This window comes from Carassius carassius, chromosome 42 (assembly GCF_963082965.1).
Source record: "Carassius carassius chromosome 42, fCarCar2.1, whole genome shotgun sequence".
In the NCBI taxonomy this organism is placed as follows: domain Eukaryota; kingdom Metazoa; phylum Chordata; class Actinopteri; order Cypriniformes; family Cyprinidae; genus Carassius; species Carassius carassius.
The window spans coordinates 2,346,820-2,368,358 of record NC_081796.1 but is presented as its reverse complement, the minus strand read 5'-3'; the positions used below and the strand labels follow the sequence as shown (position 1 = coordinate 2,368,358).

At 37.7% G+C, this 21,539-nt stretch overlaps 1 protein-coding gene across 2 annotated transcripts in view; it reads left to right on the top strand.

Moving 5' to 3' along the window:
* LOC132124488 (partitioning defective 3 homolog) overlaps positions 1–21,539 on the top strand; it is a 474,703-nt gene that overhangs the window by 273,752 nt on the left and 179,412 nt on the right. For both annotated transcript variants that reach the window (XM_059535542.1, XM_059535540.1), the window contains exon 14: positions 11,897–12,035. In XM_059535542.1, coding sequence (XP_059391525.1) covers positions 11,897–12,035 — 139 coding nt within the window. The remainder of the gene's footprint in view (positions 1–11,896; positions 12,036–21,539) is intronic.

The window sequence follows — 21,539 nt, the reverse complement described above, 5'->3', positions numbered from 1 at the left end:
TCTGAAATGTGCATATTGTGTATGAAAGTGCATGTTTTACGAATCCTTTTATGTTCGTACAATATTGAATTTACTGTATTAATAGGTTGATTTTACGGTATTTAATAATGAGTAAATAATTAAAATGCTCAGTGTTGTCATTCATTCATTCATTCTACCAATGCATAAACTTTCATATGTTAGATTCATATAATTATTATATATAGACTCAGAGATTTTCAAATATACAAATCGTAAAATTATACACACACTTTTATATATTTTGGGTTGTGTTTTTATCAACTAAAACTAAACCTAAAGAAAGTGTAATTGAAATAAAGCTGAAGTAAAATACTAGATAAAAACTTACTGAACTAACTGAAATAACTACTTGAAATAATTGATGTACAACAATAAATACAACTAAAACTGAAATAGATGACAGAAGCAAATGACAAAATTAAAAAAAATGTAAAAGAAAACTGAAAATATAAAAAGAAAACCTAATTTGAAAAATCTACTAATACTTAAATAGTAAATAACACTGTTGTTGAGAAATTTTAAGGGAGGATATATATATTTATAGATATATTAATGTATTCAAATATGTAAGTTAATTTATGTTTCTAAATCTGAGCGTACATCAATACTTTTTAAATTTTGGTTGTTTTCACTATGTCTAGATAATCTGCTTCAGTGTCTATAAAACCATCAACAATTAACATATGAATAGTAATGAGATGAGGCTGCATAGGAAGCTGTCTTCAAAAACATATGATGCAACGTCAGATTTTGACATCTTAGAAGGCAGAGTCATTTCTTCCAACCTTTTGGAGCAGTGTTTATATCTTGAGCGCCTATAATACTTTTAAATGATTTCAAGTCGTGAAGTTTGTGCATCTATCTGAAGGCACTTCAGAACTGGGAAAGGCCTGCCATGGAGAGAGTGACCTGATTTTGTCACAATTACAGTAGATCCAAAGGCTCAAACTGTAAATGAAGGGTTTAATAATCAGCCGCTGACTTGAGTGAAAGGCTCTTGTCTGAAATGAGTTTCAGAGTGAGACGTGACTATCTCTCAGACTGCCTTTGGTAATTGAAGCAGTGATGTTCTTCGTAAGGCATTGTCTTGACCCAGATAAAGATGTAATGTATTATTGGTCATTGCCTTTTCTTCTCAAGTTCAATAATTGAGGCTGAGCTTCAGAGAGGCAGCGGTTCCAATCAATGGCTTTCAGTTTCTATTAATATTAGCAGGGCTTAATTTGTGCCAGAACAAGCCGGATCCAAATCCGGCACCTGATTTTGGCTGATCCCCCTCCTCCAGGGGTGGCGTTTCCATATGGCAGACTGATATGTGCCGTGATAAATTAACCAAAATTCATATCTCTATTATAATTCGTTATTATTATTTTAAATCAGATGGTTTTTACAAATATTTAACCAATGATAAGTATTTAAAAGAGCTTGTCAGTAAAACTTCATTACGCCATTGGATCCTCAAGCTCTAAGCGAAACCTCGTCACTCCCCCCCCCCCCTCCACTCAGATTGACGCGCGCGCACATCCTGGAGGAGACAGATCCCCGCTTATTCGCAAAGCAAGGGTAAACCCATAACTGTTTGAATACAGCATTTTCTTTACTCAAACACTATGTCTGTAAAGGCTAATGTCTTTGTGTTTTTTGCCATCTAGCCAATATACTTTTGTATGTTTTGAATATCCTGTGCATAAGCGCTTTATCGTTAATATCATGAGACATTGGCCAAGTTTACTAAACAACAAGAAAAACTAAGCGCCCATATAGCAACAACAAACGTTATATAGCATGTAAAAGGTGATGATAGCACTTCCTCAGATGCGGACAAAACACAGATCTCCTCATTCGGTGGCCAAAGATGTTGTTAACTCCATTTGAGCTTGTTTTTCATATAGCCTGATGTTAATTGCACGTGTCTGATACAACAAACACTGACGACGCAGTGTTGTTTAATATTTGATCCCCTCCCCCATTTCTTTCCTTTCCCCCCTGTATTTTTGTATTAAACAGTTTTATTTGTCAACAACCATCAGACATCATATTGTGTGTATTTGGTTGCTTAAACTCAACAAACTACGAAAAATAACTCTTATATAGGCTAATACTCGCGAGGCGGCTTGATACGCGCGTGCTTTGGATGTTACTGCGAGGGCACATAGCCTAATGCAGCATGTGGAGTACCAAATGGCTTAAAATACTTAAAAGGTGTGCAAATTATACATTTTTGTGACAATGCAACAATTATTATTAACGTTTAGTCAAGTCAAGTGACAGTTCTGTCAGCTGTCCCGATGGAAATGCGAGTGAGTCTTGTATCGCAGCGTGCAGCAGGTCGCTGGAGTGCAGACAAGATGCGCTGATGTGAAGCGCTCCGAGAGAGTTTATGGTTTCGAATGACTGATTAAATCTGGTTTGTGTGGATTTATTTTATTATTCAAACCTACAAGCTATGTTGAATAAATGCATGGATTGACCTCATTATGAACTTGAAAGCTGCGAGAATTATTCAAACCATAGAAATGTAGGACCTGATTAAATATAACTATTACACAGAGATTTTAAAAATAAAATTCCACAACTTTTTCAAAACGTTTTTAGGCCTGGAAATTGTTGTTTTAAAATCGCATGACATTTTCATGACCTTACAGACCCTAAATGCAACTGATGCACGCTCCTAAAATCACTTAAACTGGTCCAGCAATGTGATTGGGCGAATGCGCCGTTACCTCTCCCTCCTGTAATCACATGCTGGATCCGTTACCCCGCTTTGTTCCGGGACCTCACAATTTACAAATTAAGCACTGAATATAAGGTCAGAAGTTCTCAGGCAATTACAAGTCTTGCAGTCATTTGAATTCAATTAATTTCTTAACATACTTTAAAACTTATTCTAATGCTCCACTTTGAGTTTTACCCCTGTCATAGTAAAATTACGGGACAATATTCTTATTTCTAAAATAAATGTTTAAGTGTTCAAAGACAGCCTCTGAGGATTGTGGGTAATTGGAAGCATATGTTACTTCTCACAAAGGTCGGCAGCTGAGCCTATCAGCACTGGATTATTGAAATTAGAAATTAATACATTTCCCTGGATTGAGTGTGTCCAATTAGTTTTCAACGCCTCTGTGAGACTGCGCTGTCATTACGTTTGAATCGAGAAGTGTTTGTGACATAAGAAGAATCATGATGCCACTCTATTTTTTTTTAATGCAATCAATATTACACTTACATATGCCATTGTGTGATATAAACAATCATATATTTTATTGCAGTTATATTTTGATATATAGTTTCTCTAAAAGCCACCCCCCCACTTCTTTTTCCCGACTCTAAATGTGAATTTTCAAAAGACACACCCATCATCATGCATATTCATGAGTTGTGTCTGCAGAACTGTGAAGGGCCCTCTGGTCCACTGTTTTATTCACGCTTTCTTTGAGGATATTTCCTTTTTTCTACAAAGAGAAATCAAAGATATTGCACACATCTCATTAACAGGCTGGAAATCCTTCAGGGAGCTGAGAAATGCACACACTGTCCTCACTCAGAGATGTTCAGTTCTTTGAAAGTAATTTGCATCAAGCCAAAGATAATTTGATGTTTTACAAAAGTACTATTTAAGATATTCTTAGAAGTGTTTCTCAGTTCCTTCTATTATTTACTCCTTGTGATTATTTGAACTTTGTAGATTAGTCTCAGAGGAGTAACCTGGTAGATGTGTTATGCAGTCTGCTCTAATTGCCAGAAATCTGAAGCCTGGTTTTCACTATTTAAACAAGATGCAAGCAAAGCAACAACAAAAGTGCAACGACATGCTTGCACTGTTCTTTCACTGACAGCATTTCTGCTGTGTAACAGAGCTGAGACACTAGTTAGCACCTGTGTTTCTGCTATGCTGTTTTTAATCTGTATTTTTGTCTTTTTCACAGTTAAAATATATAAAAACCCTTGAAACAAGATACATTTATTTAGAAGCATTAAGACTTGTTTTCAGAGAAATGTGTTTTTGATTTGAATCAGCTGGCTGATTTTTGCAGTTTTTAAAAGATATAAAAATATATTTGTAATCACTCCCAGGCCATTTGAGATGTAGATGAGTTCGTTTTTTCATCAGATTTGGAGAAATGTAGCATTCCATCATTTTCTCAGCAATGAATTCTCTGCAGTGAATGGGTGCCGTCAGAATGAGAGTCCAAACAGCTGATAAAAACATCACAATATTTCACAGCACTCGAGTCCATCAGTTAACATCTGGAGAAGACAAAAGCTGAAACAAATCCAGCATTAAGACATTTTTAACTTCAAACCATTGCCTTTGACTAAACAAGTCTTCTATCCATGATATTGCTTTCTCCAGTGTAAAAAAGCAAAATAATTAAATAAATAATTGCCTGGTCTGAATCAGGAGAGAAATCTGCACAGATCAAGCAGCGTTTAAACAGCTCTAAACAAATAGGATTTTGATGCGAGAGACAACAGGAGATGCACTTTTTCACTGGAGGAAGTGTTATTATGAGTTTTGGACTCATATTTTAGTTAAAAACATCTTAATGCAGGACTTTTGTCTTCTCTAGATGTAAACTGATAGACTGGAGTGCTGTAGATTATTGTGATGATTTTATCAGCTGTTTGGACTGCAGAACATCCATTGGTGAGCTAAATTCTTACAGATCTGATCACTTGTTTCTCCTTAATGAGTGAAAAATATGCCAGTGCATAAAGGTACAGCATGTTTAGTTTATTTACTGTATTTCCAATAAAAATATCCATTTAAAAACATATTATGATTTTTGAGTGCTGTAACCTTTTACTATGGGTGCCAACATAAATACTTTCTACCATAGCATGTGGTGTGGAACAGTCCTAAGAAATGTCAGATTCTACTTCATTGGTATTCTCATCAAACTATATCCCAAAAGTGCCTCCTATGCATGAAACCATGTGGGTTGTGTCCACATGACGCTCATGAGAGCTGACATCAGGAAGGAAGTGCCATGCTGGCTACAGAAAACTGTCCTGCTAAAATGAGGGTCTGATCGATTGTGTCTTGAAAGAGCTATCAATCAGCCTGACTGCTAAATTATGGTTTTATTAGTGTTGAGCCAGGCTGCCATTTCACTGAGCAAAGCAGGGCATGATGGGACACATCCACACACACCAGGCAATAAGAGAATGTCTTCTGGATCTGTACTTGTTTATTTACCTTTTTGACATGAGCTCACAGTGACTTACTGATGTCATATCACTGTGACTAGGATTTATGAGGAGGACAGAAGCATCATGGGACATGTAGTTTTGTGCCACAAAGGATTTGCGAATAGTAAAGGGTGGGTATGTGTACGAGGCAGGTTTGTTTGACTGGAGGCGTCTTGGGAGCAGAAGCCCGGCTCTAAATGAAGACGCTCTCTGTAATCCAATCTCAGCTCAGAAGGGAAACTCAATTGGTTCACCTGAGAAAGTAATTGATTGAATGAAAGGGCAGCAATCTAACACACAGTGGCATTGTGAGATTGGGTGTCACGACAGTTACTCAGTCTGACTCACTCACACTTCACAAGGTGAACAGAGACAGTTGTGTACAGAAAAGATCAGCGTAGCTTTTATTTGGTCTTTACTGTCTGTAAAAAAACTTTTAATGCCATTAAATGAGTACTACTATATATACTGTACCTTTCAGAATAATGTAAATGATCTTTAAGGGGCAGCTGTGGCCTAATGGTAAGAGAGTCGGACTTGTAGCCCGAAGGTCATAGGTTCGAGTCTCGGTGCTGGAAGGAGTTGGGGGTTTGAATGAACAACGCTCTTCCACCCCCAATACCCATGGCTGAAGTGCCCTTTAACAAGGCACTGAACCCCCAATTGCTCCCAGGGCACTGGAAAAAATAGAATGATCTATTCGTTCCACCCCCCGACTCCTGCCAGCACCGAGACTCAAACCTATGACCTTCGGGCCACAAGTCCGACTCTCTAGCCATTAGGCCACAGCTGCCTCTTAAAGGTCATTTACATAATTCTGAAAGGTACAGTATCAAAACACAGCCTTTTCAATACTAAATAGTCAGGATAAACTAAATTATGATGTTCTGGGTGCAAGAAACCTTGACTAATGTTGTATTATAAATGGACTTTAAATGTGTAAAATCTGGCTCCTTTAACTAAAGCAGTTGTACCAATTCAGTGCCCCTACTCTCACTGCTGAGAGAATTAATTCACCCATTATGGGGATACATAATATACTGTCACTGGCTCAGAAGCACAGTATTCACAGGGTAAATTTGAGCAGTTCGACCCACAGCTGCACAGCCTCCGGCACTTGTAGCCGTCATAATCCACTTGAAAAATAGACTGAAAATATGTGAGAGAGGACAACAGATCTGTCATAAGGGGTTCATCTACTCTTCGTACCACTGAGCAAATGAATGCTGGGAGAGAGAGAGAATGGGATTGGAGAGATGCGATAGAGAGGGCTAATGAGGCTGTCTGGGTCTCTGGAGAGAGCTGGACAGAGCAGAGGCTGTATGTGACAGCTTAAGACCTGTAATTACAGACTGAGAGGGAGAGAGGGGACGCTGGATTAAGACCTCATAAACAGCATCAGGAGGCCAGCCCAGTCTGGAAATGTGTGTGTGTGTTAGAGAAAGGATTAGAATGACTATATGATGCTGCCATGTAGACCAGGAGATTGTCTCTGCGGTCCAAGGTCAGAGAGGATTTTCTCAACTGTGTTTTGATGGGAAATATGAATACAAGTTTATGTATTACAATGATTTTAACATGGTAAAGGCAACAATATGAAAAGACTAGTGTTCAGTTTATTTATTCATAATTATGTTTTTATTTGCATATTTTTTGAAGGATTTATATGCTAGTAGATGGATGGATGGATAAGTAGAATGATGAATATGTAATTGGATAGGTAGAATTATAGGTAGAATGATGGATGGAATGATAGGTAAAATGATGGATGGGTGGATTGATGGATGGATGGATGGATGGGTAGAATGATGGATAGTTCTATGGAAGATGGAAGGTTAGATTAATTTATGGACGGATGTATGGATAGGAAGAATGGTGTATGGATATATGTATGGGTATGTAAAATTATGGTGTATAGGTGGAAGGATGGAAGGATAGGTAAAATTATGTATGTATGGATGGATGGTAGAATGATGGATAGTTATATGGATGAATGTATGGAAGGATGGAACAATTTATGGAAAGATGGATGATGGATGGGTGGATAGTAAGAATGATGGATAGTTACTGTATATGGATGGAAGGAAGGATAGATAAGTTGGGCGAATGGATGGATGGATAGAAATGTACAGGTGGATGGATGGATACATTAATAGGTAAAATGATAGGTGGTTTGATGAATTAATTGGATGGATAGGTAGAATGACAAATGCGGGACAAACTAGCATGCAGACTGCCAATAACAGCATAGACTAGAAGGGGGTGTATTAAGCCACAGCTAATCCTGTTTGAGGAAGCACTAGATAAAGGCAGATTACATCTGGAGAAGGCAGAATAAATGGGAATAATTAAATCACCCTATGTTTTTTTTTAAAGAAATACTTCCCCATTTGATCTTCCTCTCATTCTTTCATGACTGCCAGACTTCAACAAAGGTTCATAAAACAAATCCTGGTTTTGTAATGAAAAGCTCATTGAGGAGAGTCAAGCTGAGTGGTTTATTGTCAGGCTGCCCGTGGCACTTGCATCGGATGAAGTTGTAATTTTTGACCCCTTTTATGCGTCAGTACCCGTGCTGACTTATCTCACTGTGCCTGATAAAACAGCACGGGTACTGAAACACTTGACTTCATTAAACAGCTCATCTATATTAAACAGTCTGGTAGTTTCCCTCCCGAATACAGCGTTTGTTGTCCCCAATGCTGCGCCACAGAACTCCTGAACAAAGAGTAAGATGTGTCTTGTGTGATAGGCATCCTGCTGTCCAAAATTAATCTAGATTTTCAAATTTATTTTTAGTTGCTATTGATCAGAAGACACCATTCTCATTCCTCTATTGTCCTCCTCTAGCCAGTGCCCTTGGTTTTCCAGAAACTTTGTCTTCACTCAAGTTGACTCTTAGACACTGGTATGTTCTTGTAGTCAGAACAGTCTGTTTTTGACAGATAAAGTGGTAATCTATTTCATTATTACTCTCAATTTGGTTAGAGATTCAGACAAGCCCCTACCCTACAAGCAATGAAACTTAAATAAATGATACCTTAAATTGTGCAGCTACATTCCTAAGCTATCAGACTTATAATGTTTGCATACTATAAATCAAGTAAAAAATCTAATAGACCTAAAATAAAAGAGGGACCTGAGTCATAACTAGATATTAGAATATCAAAGAAGGGTTGGTTGGGTGTTCAGTAAGAAAACACTTAGCAACTAATGAGAACACACTATGGATGTAAAGATAGTATGATGGATGGATGTATAGATAGATAGATGTATAGATATATAGATAGTAGGGGTGTAACGGTTCACAAAATTCACGGTTCGGTTCGATACAATACACTGGTGTCACGGTTCGGTTCAGTATGGTTCGGTACGTTTTAGATACAGCAAAAAGAAAAAGGCAGATAAATTTCCTTGATTTTTAAAAAATGTTTTATTTATTAAAACTAACAAATTATGTTTTATTTTATTTTTTTTCACATTGAACAATGATGGAGCTATTCTTTACCCATCGTCTATGGTGTTTTCTTATGGAAGGCATTTTCTGCCAAATTTAAATAAATAAATGAAATGATTAAAATTAAAATTAAAACCAGATTAAAGATTTCATTACAGAAAACTGTACGCAAAATATGTGACAAAATTGAGAATGAAATTAAATGATTTCATTTTCACGGTGACATACCTGTCACCAAATTGAAAAATAAAATGCAATTGCTGATTTCACATTTCATTTGCAATAGTCTGGAGGCAAGACTGCCAATATTAAAATGAAAAGCAAACGTGAAAAAGAAACTACACATACAATTTTAACAAAGCTCTTTATTAACGCTCACGCAATAATAGTGACACAATTCAAATTTAAATGTAAATTTTACTTGTCATTTTAATTCCTCTTTTATTTCACTGTTTTCATTTTCGTTTTCATTTTCAAAGACAACCTGTATGCAAATTATATGTTAATGAGTGGGTGTGGCTCAATTACGTTGTTACGTGGAGGAGCTATAATGGCGGTTATGGCCAGTATAGCAGCAGAATTAAACCAGCTAGCAAACATTTCGGATGATAATGACTTCATTTTGCTACGAGTTGAATCTATCTTGGATAGGGGTGCTCCGATCACGACCGGCCGATCGTTATGCGCATCTCGTCAGTAAAGCCGGTTCTCTAATCAGCGGTTAATTCCATCAGGTGCGTGATTTCACATAGAGCAGCTGTTACTACACAGAGCCGTTGTTAACTGAGAAGATGCGCCAATCCACGTTCATTTTCAGCGTTTATTGGCGCATCTTCTCAGTTAACAATGGCTCTGTGTAGTAACAGCTGCTTTATGTGAAATCACGCACCTGAGGGAATTAACCGCTGATTAGAGAACCGGCTTTACTGAGAGATGCGCATTAACGATCGGCCGATCGTGATCGGAGCAGCCCTAATCTTGGATACACTTGGACATTTTGCAGCCGTCACAAACTCAGCAGACAGCAGATTTTCCGGGGAGTCTCGTGGAGGCTCAGGCCGAGGAACTGCAGTGGGTCGAGGGTTTGACGCATGCTGGTCAGGCTGGTTGTTTCTTCCTCGTTCTAATGCTGCAGCAGCTTCCCGCAAAAGCTCACTAACAGATTCGCCATGTCTCGATTACAATATATTCACATTTTAATGTCGTTTCACACATTGTTTCAACCACCATTCAACTCATGCACACGAGACTTCGACGATTGTCTTGAAAAAGCCAAACCGACTCATTAACATATAATTTGCATGCAGGTTGTCTTTGAAAATGAAAACGAAAATGAAAACAGTGAAATAAAAGAGGAATTAAAATGACAAGTAAAATTTACATTTAAATTTGAATTGTGTCACTATTATTGCGTGAGCGTTAATAAAGAGCTTTGTAAAAACTGTAGGTGTAGTTTCTTTCTCACGTTTGCTTTTCATTTTAATATTGGCAGTCTTGCCTCGAGACTGTATTGAAAATGAAATGTGAAATCAGCAATTGCATTTTATTTTTCAATTTGACAGGTATGTCACCGTGAAAATGAAATCATTTAATTTCATTCTCAATTTTGTCACATATTTTGCGTACAGTTTTCTCTAATGAAATAGTTAATCTGGTTTTAATTTTAATTTTAATCATTTCATTTATTTATTTAAATTTGGCAGAAAATGCCTTCCATATTTTCTTAGCAGCATACTGTATAAAACAAAAACGGCTCCTTATAAAAAAAAAAATGAAAATGTTATATTAGTTATGAACAAATACAAAGATGTAACTTTTTATATGGAACTCTATAACTCTTTATATTGAGTGTGTTTTTACTCAATTGGTTCTCTATAGGGCTTATATTTTTTGGAACAAAGCAGGAATTACGGTCTGACTGAAATGGGCTCGTGAAGGAATATTGTAACGGGGCTCAATGGGCTCAATTACATTAAGCATGTTCTTAAAACGTACGTTTTCCACTACAGAGTAAGGCGCTCGCTCACTCAGTACGCGCTGAAGGCTCGTTGCAAAATGGCTAATGCGTTTAACAGACCAGAAATAGAAGATCCTCCAATAACCAACAGGTCTGGTATTTGGGTGCACTTTGGATTCCCTGTAAGCTATAATGGTGATGATAGAATGAATGGTAAATAGTAAGGTCTCATATCCGCGGCTATAACGTAAATGTAGCCTACCAATCGCCGTGGTGATGTCTTTTGCCCTGTTTGAATCCGTTGGATATATCTGTCTAAATGCTGCGGGGATAGTTTGTTGCGTGTATGTTTCTCCTTTTTTTCGTCTTTTCCCAGATACTGACAGACTAAGGTTATGTCGGCGTAAATGAGTTGACATGTTTCAAGTATTCCCGCTGGTGTTTTTTTTTTTTTTTTGTATTCCCCCTGGTGTACCCTAGATGTGACATATCGTTGTTTTTTATCCACCACTCTCTTGCCATCACCATTATAGCTTACAGGAAATCCAAAGTGCACCCAAACACCAGACCTGTTGGTTATTGGAGGATCTTCTATTACTGGTCTGTTAAACGCATTGGCCATTTTGCAAAGAGCCTTCAGCGCGTACTGAGTGAGCGAGCGCCTGACTGAGTAGCCTAACATAAACATATAAGTTGGTGTTTTTTTCTTCTTCGGGGGTGTCAGGGGCGTTGCCTGTTACGTCGTTTGGGTTATTGGGCTACCTTGTTGAACGCATATCATTATATTTCACAATTTTTTTTTATTTTCCAAATATAATTAATTAGTCCAACGAACCGTTCGGTCCATAATGCGTACCGCGTACCGAACTGAAAGCCTCGTACCGAACGGTTCAATACGAATACGCGTATCGTTACACCCCTAATAGATAGATGTATAGATAGATGGATGGATGGATGGATGGATGGATGGATGCTTGGCAACTATTGAGAACACTGAGGCACGTAAAATACCTTGCTAAGTTGTGCATATTCCCATTGGTCCTTTGAGGCTTGTCGCCATTGCTCAGAGAGCTCGAGAGGTCATTTATTTAACTATTTGTTCTGAGGTTTGTTTTTGCATTGTTTTAGGCATGTATTTGACAAAATTATGTGATTGTACTTAAAGCAAGAAAAACTATTTCATAAATAGGCAAGAAAAATAAAGCAGCCGAAAGATTAAAAATAAGCCTGTATAAAAATAAATTGTGGTGTTCTTTTTATCTTCCCAGGAAGTTCCAGGTAGCCCACCAATGTCTCTGAACTCTCCTCGAGACGAACATGAGCGACGGATCTCTCAATCATTGTTTCCTGGAGACAGCCTGGATGACAACCACTCCCCACGACACACCATGATGGGTAGAATGATGGGTAAGCTGATAAAAAAAATACTAAAATATTAGTCTTCACACAAAAATGTTTTCAAACCAGCTAACTCCAGTCTGAACAGCTGTTTACTCTTGTCCTAGAGTTTGTAAATTCTAAATTCCAGTCTGCTAATTGATTTGTCAAAGAGTGTGATGTTTATAGCATTTACTCTTCTTTTTATTATTATTATAATTTTTAAGGGATAACTCATCCAAAAATAAATATGGTGTCATCATTTACTCACCCTCAATATGTTCCAAACCTGGATAAGTTTCTTTCTTCTGCTGAACAGAGAGGGATATGTGTGGGAGAATGTAGGTTGCCAAACAGTTATTGGTCCACAATGACTTCCATAGTATGGGAAAAATGTTCAGTTGCAATAATTTCATGAATTAAAAAAAATAATGTAAATGATGTCAAAATGTTTGGTTTAACTATCACTTTAAAGAGTTTAGTTTGAGACTCGTTAGGCCATTTGTCCACCAAAGTGTTTTTAGCCAGCTGAAAATGCGAGGTGCTCTTTTAAAAATGCCCAGCTGTGGGTGCTTGATATTGCTTTGGAGGCGCAGCGTTTAGCTAGACTCAACCAAATGTCCACCAAAGCATTATTTTTTATACACTGAACACAATATTAAACGCAACACTTTTGTTTTTGCCTCCATTATTCATGAGCTGAACGAAAAAAGATCTAAGACTTTTTTTCTACGTACACAAAAGGCCTATTTCTCTCATATCTGTGTTAGTGAGCACTTCTCCATTGCCGAGATAAACCATTCACCTCACAGGTGTGCCTTTTCAAGATGCTGATTAGAAAGCATGATTATTGCACAAGTCTGCCTTAGGCTGGCCACAATAAAAGGCCACCCTAAAATGTGCCGTTTTTACTGTATTGGGGGTCTGAAAACCAGTCAGTATCTGGTGTGACCACCATTTGCCTCACGCAGTGCAACACATCTCCTTCACATAGAGTTGATCAGGTTGTTGATTGTGGCCTGTGGGATGGTGGTCCACTCCTCTTCAATGGCTGTGTGAAGTTGCTGGATATTGGCAGGAACTGGAACACGTTGTCGTATACGCCGATCCAGAGCATCCCAAACATGCTCAATGGGTGATATGTCCGATGAGTATGCTGGCCATGCAAGAACTGGGATGTTTTCAGCTTCCAGGAATTGTGTACAGATCCTTGTAACATGGGACTGTTCATTATCATGCTGCAACATGAGGTGATGGTCGTGGATGAATGGCACAGCAATGGGCCTCGGGATTTCATCACGGTATCTCTGTGCATTCAAAATGCCATCTATAAAATGCACCTGTGTTCATTGTCCATAACATACACCTGCCCATACCATAACCCCACCGCCACCATGGGCCACTGGATTCACAACACTGACATCAGCAAAACGCTCACCCACACGATGCCATACACGCTGTCTGCCATCTGCCCTGTACAGTGAGAACCGGGATTCATCCATGAAGAGGAAACCTCTCCAAAGTGCAAGACACCATCGAATGTGAGCATTTGCCCACTCAAGAAGGTTACGACAACGAACTGCAGTCAGGTCGAGACCCCGATGAGGACGACAAGCAGCAGATGAGCTGTGCAATAATCAAGCTGTCTAATCAGCATCCTGATATGTCACACCTGTAAGGTGGATGGATTATCTCTGCAAAGGAGAAGTGTTCACTAACACAGATTCAGACAGATTTGTGAACAATATTTGAGAGAAATAGGCCTTTTGTGTACATAGAAAAAGTCTTAGATCTTTGAGTTCAGTTTGTGAAAAAAAAGTGTTGAGTTTATAATTTTGTTTAGTGTATTAATATTGTTATAGTCTGGAGATGTCATTTCGTACAAACATGGATACTAGGAGATCAGTAATATTTTGGCTTTCCCCATTGTTGTTCAATCGTTCTACTCCAGTAGAATGTGACGGTTTTCGATAATTGACCCGCCCCTCCTTCACTGGCACTGATGAGCATTGCCTTTTACCCAAAGTGAAACATTTTCTCTTTGTGACCCAAAAAAAATACACAAAGTGAAATAGCCAGTCACTGCCTCATCATGCTGCCAGCTTATTTAAATATGCTTTGCTGACCTTGAAAACAATTAAAAAGTATGCTAGCCTCAAGGGGAAAAAATACTTTGGTGGACACACGGCCCTAAACAAGTCAACCGGATGTCCTTGAGCTCACCTGATTGCTCAAAGGGTTAGATCTGGTTTATGAATATATTACATTAAAAGGAAACGGGTCAGTTCACATGCCATTTAAAGATTTCTTCCTGTCTATGTGGATGGTTCTTGGTCAAAATGCCTTCATTGTAATAGTCATTTTTATGCTCTGCAAGACTATGTATGCACACATGCTGTCAGTGTACTCTATGTCCTGACCTCCTGTTTCCATTTCCACCTGTTTCCTCCTGATATATATGGTTTAAATGCAGGGATGAATGAGCAGCTGGACACATGCGACGCAGCCCAGCCAGTCCCAGCATGCTCCTGTGGTTTTGTAAATGGGGGTTAATGTCATTTTCAAGCCCCGTGTCTCATCCAGCATGACTCTTTCAAGTCAGTCTTGATTTCTCTCAAACTCAGCTCAGTTCTAGTCCTGCCAGACAATTGGAATCGGCAGACCAATCCTTTCAATGTCATACTTGTCATTTCACAATCGACTACTCAGTCTTGAACAATAAGCTCTTTAGTTACTGACGCAAAGCCTGTTCTTCCTCCTCCTCATCCCCCTGCTTTTCCTTCAGCCCTCGTCTTCTTCATCCTCCTGTTCTGACCTTGTCTGCTGCATGTGTTCTGATCGCAGTGTGACGATGAGTCCGTCTCCTCAGAGACTCTGATGGCCAATTGCACTTGCTAAGCCTTGCTTTTTTTCTTCTTCTTCTTCGTTTTGGCCCTATTTAGTAACTTTCTTTGACAGTATGTACAGGAAATAATGAAAAGTAGTATGATTACATTTTACATTATTATAAATAATAATAATATAATTATTATTACTGCTGCTACTACCATTTATCACTTAATAAATAGTAATTATTATTTTATGTGGAGCCTGGAATAAGCATGTTATAGTGGATTTGTACTTTTTTTTTTCAAATAGTTTGTATTTATAATTATGGTAATAATGATGATTATCTGGTGCTTATTTAATGTCTATTTATTTATTAGCATTACTATTTTAAATAATCACATTTATTGTGAAAGTTTTTATTTAATAATAATAATCATCTTTTATAATAATAAATACATGTATTATTTTATTAAAGATCAATGTCAGTGATACTAATGAATATTTAAAATAAGTATTTATGTATTTATTTATTTTATTTTTTTTATTTTTATCAGAATTTAGAATTCTGTCTTATTTGGTTTGCACAAATGGTTTCATTCACACTTAGGATGAAAGTAATTCTTCTCAGTGCCAGTGCAGAGAAATTCTTTAGCTGTACATCTTATCTGGAAGAAAGTAAAAAGGCAAAAGTTTGAGAAAGTTTACCTGAGGAAAGATGGCACCCTTCAGCTGTTGTAGGCTTGACACATTGTCATAAATCTCATAAAGTCACCCCGTGCTCCTGACGACTTGTCAGTCACTTGCATGACACATAATTGTTGTTTGTAAAAAACGTGAAAAATGCAACAATAGCACATCACATTAAATAGTCCATTGCTGACGATGTCTGTCATGTAACCTTCCGCACTGTAGGACGTGAGGACGGACCTTGATGTATGGACCCTGTCGGGTTTGTCAGAGGTCGTTTTCTAAAGGACCAAGGTGGAGACCTGACTGACAAAGCATGCATCACTGTCATTGTCAGGAAAATAGTCTTCAGCAGCCACAACTCATTTCAGACATATCTGCTGTCACTCAGGAAGTACCAGACATGGCAGGGTTTGAGCTACAAGGTTAGCGAGATAATGTTGTCTCACTGGCGGGGAAGAGGAATGAAACTTAAAAGCTTGAAAACAGACTCAAATTAGAGAAAACTCTGAATTAAGAATTAAGTGCTATAAATATAAATTGGTAGTTGACAGGTAAAATTTATTTGACTAGTTAAAGTTGAACAAGGAGAGGAGCTCTTACAAAGATTAAGATTAAGATTTCTTACAAAAGGAACTGCGTTAAGGAAAGTGTGAATCTTAGGGTGTGTTAGTGTGTTTATTTATTTAATTATTTATTTGTTTGTCTGTATATATAAATGTTACTGTTTTTATAACAAATAGTAAGTAAATAAAGAAAGAGAGAGAGAGAGAGAGAGAGAGTTTGTTGGACTTGCATTGTGTTTGACATAAGAAAATCGCATCCTGGATGACACAAACATACTATTGGAAATATGATCTGACCTTTCAGACTAAATTGCATTTCCAAAAATCAAATTTTAATTGTTTTTCAAACCACATACAGATGCTTTCATGCTGTTTTCTGCAGTTTAGATTACACATAGCTAAATAGATTTGTCTCTTCTTTCCTTGTCACATATAGCATATTCCTACTTTCTGGAGGTACGGTGTGAAATTGCACCTTCTCTGTTTAGCAGCTTTGCTGTAGATGCTGGATTCTTGTAGTCTTGTAAGTTGTTCTTAGGTTGTTCTTAGTGTTACATAAACATGTTAAACACAGTTAAAGGGACACATAAAGGGACTTTTTCTTTTCATTTAAGTGTACCAATTTGAATTTGCCCTTCACAACTGTTGATTTCCAGAGAGAAGTGCCTCTAAGTGTGTGACGGGAAAGGTTAGTCCCATTAAACTGCCTAAATAGGCACTGTGCCAAAAACGGCATATAAGGGTGCATTAAAAGTCCTTCATTTAAAACGACGTTTCTGTGACTGGTGCTTCTTGGAGACTTGCTAACCATATTCTGCCCATAGAGAGACATTTTGAGGAATATTCTGAATGAATCTACCTCTGAATGACAGTCATTACAGTAGCGAATGCCTTGTGCTCTTGAGGTAATCATAGTGGCAGAACATTTTAGCATGTAGTCATTTAGACGGAGTCATGGAAATCACTTACAGCACCTTTGAACAGGATGGGGGAAAAAAAGATCAAACGAGAAAATAAGTCATATTTTGGATTAACGTGATACCATCATTAAAGTTACGGAATAAATGAACACCACGGTATTTTGCGAGAGTGAGGTCATCATTTGTGACATTTAGCCGCTGCTCTGTGAAATGTGTTTGTCCTTGTGATTCAGCTAACAGGAAATGTTCTGGCACTGTCATGAGCAAGTATTCATCCAGGAATCTAAATAGAATGTCTTTTTGAAGTGGTTTGGTCTGTAATAATGTTCTTAAACACTAGCACATTACTTATGCTTCATACATGGAACATTTTTCTGAAACATTTTAGTTCGACGTTGTTTTTTTTCATATATTTTTTTATGTTAATTCTATCTAGTTGAAGGTAGTTCAGAGAAACTTTCAAATAACCAAGAATACTTTATTTTATTTTTACATTTAAAAATCTGGACGTTTTGTAGTAACATTTTCATAACTTTGGCAGAATGTTCTTCGAACGTTTCATTAGCTGGGAATTTACAGGTAATTTAGCTTGTGATTTATTTAGCGTTTTTGTTAGCGATATGGTTAGCTTTCAGCTACCAATAAAGCTTGTGATTAGTGATAGTTCAGCTTGTAATTTAGTAATACGTTTGTGATAGAATTTGTGACTTGTTATCATTTATAGGTAATCGGGCTTGTGATTCAGCTTTTATTTGATCACTAATATAGCTTTTGGCTAGCAGTAAGGCTTGTGATTCGGCTACAATTTGACTAGTGATTTGACTTGTGATTAAGTTAACAATTTGGCTAACAAGCTTTGTAACTTGCTTAGCAATTAGCAAGAAACGAGGCATTTGATTCATAGTCATTTTATATATATTACATTCAGTCATTTGACAGGCACTATTGTCCAAATATGTGGATGCTACAACAAAATGGATTCATCTGAGGGAGATGTGGGGCTAATGCTGAGGAAACTCATGTATCACACAGCTAATTATCTTCTTTAGACTTCCTTTATTCCTCAAACATAAAACTATTTAACAGTAAAGCTAATGTTGCATGTCTTTGCAGCTGCATTGGTGATTAAACTTGACTACTTCAAAGCTAATCTTTGAAGAGCTAATGCTAATGTTTTCTCATGTGCTGTTCTACCACCAGTGCATTGGGTTGAAAATAAGTGAATCTTGAAATATAATTTTGTAACATTTAATCTTAATGCAGTATCTGTTTAATATATCTTGCTATATAAAGACATAAAAGAGCGTTAAAACGAAACCCTTTGAGTCAGAGTGATGGGCGGGGCTATTAATCTGAAAGTCTAGTGCCATCACATTGATTGGCTGCAGAGGCTGTCAGTCTGATTGATTGGCGGCGCTGTCGGTGGCTGTCAGTGGGAAGAGCTGCCGGCTGTGAAACTGGCTGGAGATGTAACACATACACTCAGCCTTACATCAATCTAACTGGCAGTGTGAATCCACCTCGCTCAAGTCGCTACTACACAGTCTACTTGTCAAGGTAATATACAGCAGGTGGGAGATGCACGTCTTGGGCTGAATCAAATGAGCTTTTTCTTCTTCCTCCATTTTTCTTTTCCTCATGCTTTGGTCGAGACTCTGAGGGATAGATTGTTTAAAGGAGTAGTTATTTTAAGAAAAGTACAAAAATAAGCAAGTGCTTGTCAGTAATTTCTTTGGCGTGGAGTGCATTAGCAGTCGCCCTCGCTGTGAGCACAACTTTGTCCGAATTGAAATGTCCAGCCAGTAGAGGAAAATCACACTGTGTCACAAATTGAGGAGCCGTCAGTTACTTCTGGACGTGCGGTTTTGCAAAGCAACTGCTAATGAAAGAATGGACAGAACAAAGGGAAGTGGGATGGAAGGGTTTTATGGTGGTTTGTGTGGTCAGTGTCAGGAGCTGAAGAGTGTGGAGAAACAACTTTACACAGAAAATGGGAAAATTCACTTCAGTTAATAACAATTACAGGCCATCAGTATTTCTAACTGCAGTTTTCTCACTTTATTTTACACAAGGATTTTAGAAAATATCTAAAAATATGTTTTGTAATTGTTTTTGCAGCAAACTGTGTGAAAAGCAAATCTAATGCAGCAGCATATTCAAAATGCTAAAATAACAATTGTCATTTTCTTTCTAACCTTTTTATTTTGTTAGTTTAGTGTCATGAATTTTTTAACTATGTATACACTATGCAAAGCTAAACTTTCAATGGTAAATTGTGAAGTTCAGTGGGTTTACTTCAATTTATCTCTTTATACGAATTAAAAAAAATTAAAAAAATGATTCAAAATAACTATAGGAGTGACCTTATAAATGTCTTCACTGTAACTTTTGAGCAATTTAATGTGTCCTTGCTGAATAAAAGTACTGATTTCTTCGATAATAATAATAATAATAAAAATGGTCGTGTGTGACAAACCAAATTCTATTTCCATGCCCAAGCTGATTTATAGCTCAGTCTATAAGAAGGGCAGATATTTAATCTATAAAAAACATAGATACCTCAGATGAGAAGTTGAGCTTTCAGTATTTCACACTTTCATCCCTTCCCTGCGTGCATCCCAATGCTGTGACCTTTTTTACCTCAAGGTGCGTTTCTCTATGGATCTCTGCTCTCTTGTGAGACGAACTGTACCAGAACTAGAATGACAGAGGTATGCTGGGAATTGCATCACACTAACAGCACCACCTCAGCCTCCCTCGGCTTCTCTTAAGTGGTTTGTCTGCACTTGTCAGATTAGCACATTCGATGTATTAATCTACTGATGAAGACTACAGGATAATGAGAGCTGTTATGCTAACAGGAGGAGGGTTGATGGGAGATAACAGACTTACAGAGTGACCAAGGAGAGAACAAATCACTTGCACAACAAGAAGTGGAAGACCTGTGATATTACTGTGCCATACACTGCTCAGGGACAAGGCCTCTAGAGTATTACTCATTTTAAAACAATAACATGATAAATTCTGTAAATTGTAAAATGTAAATGCTGCGGTCAGGAGTTTTCTGATTGACGTTCAGTGGCCCGTAGGTATTTAAATAATAATAATAAAAAAGAATAACATTAATCGCAATCATGGATATGGGGCTCTTATCAGCACCCTTCTAAATTATAAAATGACAAATGGGACACTCTTCGTTCTCGTGAGCTTCACAGGCACAGAACACAAGACCTCAAACCCACATCAAGTGTGTTAGTTGGGACGGAGCCTAAAATAAAAGATTGCAGTGTGGCCAAGAACACTATTTTTGGAGCAGTTTAACTTTTAACTGGGAAGTCGTGGGCTAATGGTTAGAGAGTCGGACTCCCAATCGAAAGGTTGTGAGTTCGAGTCCCGGGCCGGCAGGAACTGTGGGTGGGGGGAGTGCATGTACAGTTCTCTCTCCACCTTCAATACCACGACTTAGGTGCCCTTGAGCAAGGCATCGAACCCCCAACTGCTCCCCGGGCGCCGCAGCATAAATGGCTGCCCACTGCTCTGGGTGTGTGCTCACAGTGTGTGTGTGTGTTCACTGCTCTGTGTGTGTGCATTTTGGATGGGTTAAACGCAGAGCACAAATTCTGAGTATGGGTCACCATACTTGGCTGAATGTCACGTCACTTTCGTCACTTTCGTCACTTTTAGCAGTATTTAATGGTTTGTCGTGTTTAATGCTTTGGAAAGGTTTTTTTTTTTTTTTTTTTATCCCTACAATTTCTGAAAGAGAAAACTTTTCAGATCATGACTTTGTAATAGCTGATTTGTTTAAACACTTCTGGTTGTCCAATATAGCTTTATTATTAAACCAGGGATACATGATGTTAGATTTTGCTTTTGCATTATTTAAACCCTGCCTTCATTTTTCATTTCTTTTTTACAACTTATAGTGTATTCACTTGTGGTTGATATTTCATTCCTCTTGAGTTGTACTTCAGTTCCTCCAAACAAAGAGCATGAATGACTTTTGTAAAAAAAAAAAAAAAAAAAAAAAAAAACCTTCTAGCTTTCAGTTAGGAATAAATCTGCGTTTAGGTCTTTCTCAGACAAGGTTTGTGTGATTGCCCCTGAACTGTCAAAATTTGTGAAACACACACTAGCTCAGTTGTCTCATTAAAACAGAAGACGCTCCTTAGGGAGTCTCATTTTCTCTCACAGTTTTATTGTTTCCAGTTTAAAGAGGAAATACCTTAATAATGTTGTCTTAACATTAAAGGTGCTGTATGTAATTGTGTACCAAAGCATAAAACACACTATAATAAATTCGCAGATATTTAGGAAGCAAGCCAATTTCACATACTTGTGTCTCTGAAAACTACGCTAAAGCCAGTTATTCTACTTTGAAAATGTGCAATCCTGTTTTTGTTTTGGTATGTGTGATTCTGGTCCTTACAACAGTTTCATCCAATAGTATTTCAACTCCCTGGGTAGCCAGAGAGGGGGAAACAGCGTATTGCAGCCATGAGGCATATTAAAATGAGAGTAAATCAACTCAT